A 2,951-nucleotide genomic window follows, 5' to 3' on the forward strand; every position below is an offset into this window, starting at 1 on the left:
CATCTTGGGGTGCAGGGGAGGTGTTCCCAGGCACCCAGGGCTGCTCTCGGGGGTAGGAGCACCCGCTGGCATCTGCAGCAGGGGGTGGGAGCTGGGTGACACCACACCTCACCTGTGGGGACCAGGTGGGATGCTGTGCCATGGACCTGGCAGGGATGGAGAGGAGAGGTGCCCGTGGGAAGCTCGGGGTGGGCTGTGGTGGGCTACGACCCCGGCGGTTCCTCTGGCTTGGGTGACCATGGGTTGTCCCTGGCAGACCCAGCTGGGGCCATGGGTGGGTGTGTGGCTCTGTAGGAGGGTCTGGTCTCTATCCCAGCTAGGAGCAACATCTGCCAAATGCTGCAAGCCCTCGCCCACCGTGTGGGTCTGCATCCCCGGGGCCAGGAGGGGGTTTAGGCAGGGCTGTGCCCCCAGGATCTGTCCCCAGGCCAGGCGTGGCAGGAGGAAAGAAGGGGAGGCTGCAAGAGCAGCTTCTGGGGGCTGCTGGCAGCACAGCCCTGGAGGCACCTGACCCCAGCTGACTAACAGAGCTCGCTCGCTTCACTGACAGCAAGCCTGGGGCCTTGAGGGCTGCTTGTCCCAAAGCAGGGCAGGGGGAGCACGCGGGGCTTGGCCTCAACCCAGGCAGGCTCTGCTGGCCACGGGCGAGCCCGCAGCGGGAGCACAGCCCAGCCCAGCCCAGCCCACCACGCTCCACGTGGCCTCGAGCTCTCTGGGCTCCCAGGAGAGTCCCCTGCGTAGAGGCTTTTTGCTGCAGTGCAGGACCAGAGCTGGCAAAAGCAAGAAGGAGCCCTTAAGTACCCACAGGCCTTGGGAATGTCTCGTTTGGTGTTGGCCGGCCAAGACCAGGAGATGGCTATATGGATGGAGGCCTCAAGTCACCTAACTCTGCCCTCCTCCATTCTTACTCAGTCATCTTCTCTGTCTTCTGCTCTGCTTGTCTGCTTCTGTGTGCACGCGTGCCATTAATCCAGGTTTCTGCTTGGTCTGGAGACTTAAATCACCTGGTGCTTCCGTTTGTTTGCTCTCTTCTCCTCCCCAAAACATCTCTCTGACCGGGAAGCAGCCGCTGGCACGTGTGTGATCTGACGTGTGGCTTTTGGACCCCAGCCCTCCTCCCAGACAGAGTTGCTTGTCCATCTTGCCCAGCCTTTTGGAAGCCAAAGAGATGTGACCTTCATCTCGTTCCTGCTGCTCTCAAAGAGCGAGGTGACTAATGGGGCTCCATTGTGCGCTTCCCCGTGAATGGTGTTCCCTTGATCCCAGAATAGCTCCCAGCCCTATTAGTTATGTGGAGATGAGTCACACAAAGCCAGTCCTGTCCAGCCGGAAAGTCTGGAAGCTGTTCCCAATTTGGCGTGGATCTGACTATCCCTGAATGGGCCAGGTGCTCTCTGAAGTGGTCTCCTTGCAGCCTGACTCTACGCTGATCCGCGTGCCAGCGCCGTGGGCCTGGCTGCCTGGCCCATTCCTGGTGACATGTGCCACTGCTAGGACAGAGGCAACCACCACAGCTCCTCCTCACCTCACGAGTTCAGGACCCACCACCAGATAAGACTCCTGAGCAGGAGAAGGTCTTGATTTTATTTTCCACTGTCTTGCCAACCAGTGGAAACCAAAAGGGGACAACTGACCAGCAGGAAGGGCAGGTCCTCGGGCTGTGAGGTCCCCAGCCCAGCCGTTGCCTGCTGGGTTTGTGGGAACAGGTCCCTTTGCCATCGCAGGGGACAGGGCAGGGCTGGCCACTGGTCCAGCCTGGCTGGATGGCCTTGGTGTGCATTTGCAGTGTGAGATGACATCTGGGAGGATGGCTCCGGCCTTGTGCTGTGCACCAGCCTTGGGAGAACGTTGTCCCGAGACCTTCTTGACCATGTGTTTGGTTTTCAGGGCCGCCCTGGCCTCTGCCCACCAGTGCCACCCTCTTCCTCAGACCCTCAGTGTGCTGAAGAGCACCCCTCAGGTGAGGGGCATGCACACCATCATCAGGTAAAGCCCCTGCTGCGGCCGCTCGGGTGGGAGGGGGCTCAGCTGCCAGCTGGGGTGGGCTCAGCTTTGGGCTCCCAAATCACAGCCTGGTTTGGGTGGGAAGGGACCTTCCAAGGTCATCTAGTGCAACCCCCCTGCAGGGAGCAGGGACATGCCCAACCAGAGCAGGCTGCTCAGAGCCCCAGCAAGCCCAGCAAGACCCCAGGGATGGGCTCTTTCAACAGAAAGTGGATGACAAAGTTGATTCTGTTTCAGCAGGTGGTGCTGCCGGCCAGTCTAAATCTCCCTCTTTGGGTTTCAAACCATCCCCCCCTTGTCCTGTCCCAACAGGCCTTGCTCCAAAGGTGCATGTCTGTCCTCGTGACCTGGGGACATGGGGCAGGGCAGAGGGTGGTGCACCCTCTGTACAGGAGCTGTGCTCCATGGTTTTGCCAACCCTGTGTCTGCTTTTTACCTCCAAACTGCCAGCGCAGTTCCAGGCTCAGCTGGTGAGCCCTGTGCAACCAGGACGCTGAGAGGCAGACAGGGGCAGGGGCTGCCCTCCCCCTCCACTGCCAGCATCTCCTGGGGCACGTTTTGGTCCACAGTTTACGTTGAGCTTTCCATCCCCTCTAGAAACAAGGAGACCAGCAGGGATGAGTTCATTTTCTACTCCAAGAGGCTGATGCGGTTGCTGATCGAGCACGCGCTGTCCCTGCTCCCCTTCCAGGTGGGTCCAGGGCTGGGCTGTGGCCAGGGGGGTGCTGCCCTTCCTCTCCAACCCCTCCAAGGCCACATCAGAGCCCTTGGTGATGCTTCTCACCTGGTTTTTGTAGAGTTGCACAGTCCAGACCCCTCAGGGACAGGACTACGAAGGGAGGACGTACAGTGGGAAACAAGTAAGTGGAAGCAAAATGTACTTAGTGTTCAACCCTGCCCCATGGGGCTACAGTGGAAGCCCTGTGGAGGCTGGGGGGGCACACCTC

At 60.1% G+C, this 2,951-nt stretch overlaps 1 protein-coding gene across 1 annotated transcript in view; it reads left to right on the forward strand.

Moving 5' to 3' along the window:
- Nucleotides 1-2,951, forward strand: part of UCKL1 (uridine-cytidine kinase 1-like 1) — a 14,348-nt gene that overhangs the window by 8,891 nt on the left and 2,506 nt on the right. Inside the window, exons 8-10 of the mRNA XM_008942534.1 lie at nucleotides 1,888-1,986; nucleotides 2,602-2,695; nucleotides 2,802-2,864. Coding sequence (XP_008940782.1) covers nucleotides 1,888-1,986; nucleotides 2,602-2,695; nucleotides 2,802-2,864 — 256 coding nt within the window. The remainder of the gene's footprint in view (nucleotides 1-1,887; nucleotides 1,987-2,601; nucleotides 2,696-2,801; nucleotides 2,865-2,951) is intronic.

The sequence above is a fragment of the Merops nubicus genome, unplaced genomic scaffold, assembly GCF_000691845.1.
Source record: "Merops nubicus isolate BGI_N331 unplaced genomic scaffold, ASM69184v1 scaffold5166, whole genome shotgun sequence".
Taxonomy (NCBI): Eukaryota; Metazoa; Chordata; class Aves; order Coraciiformes; family Meropidae; genus Merops; species Merops nubicus.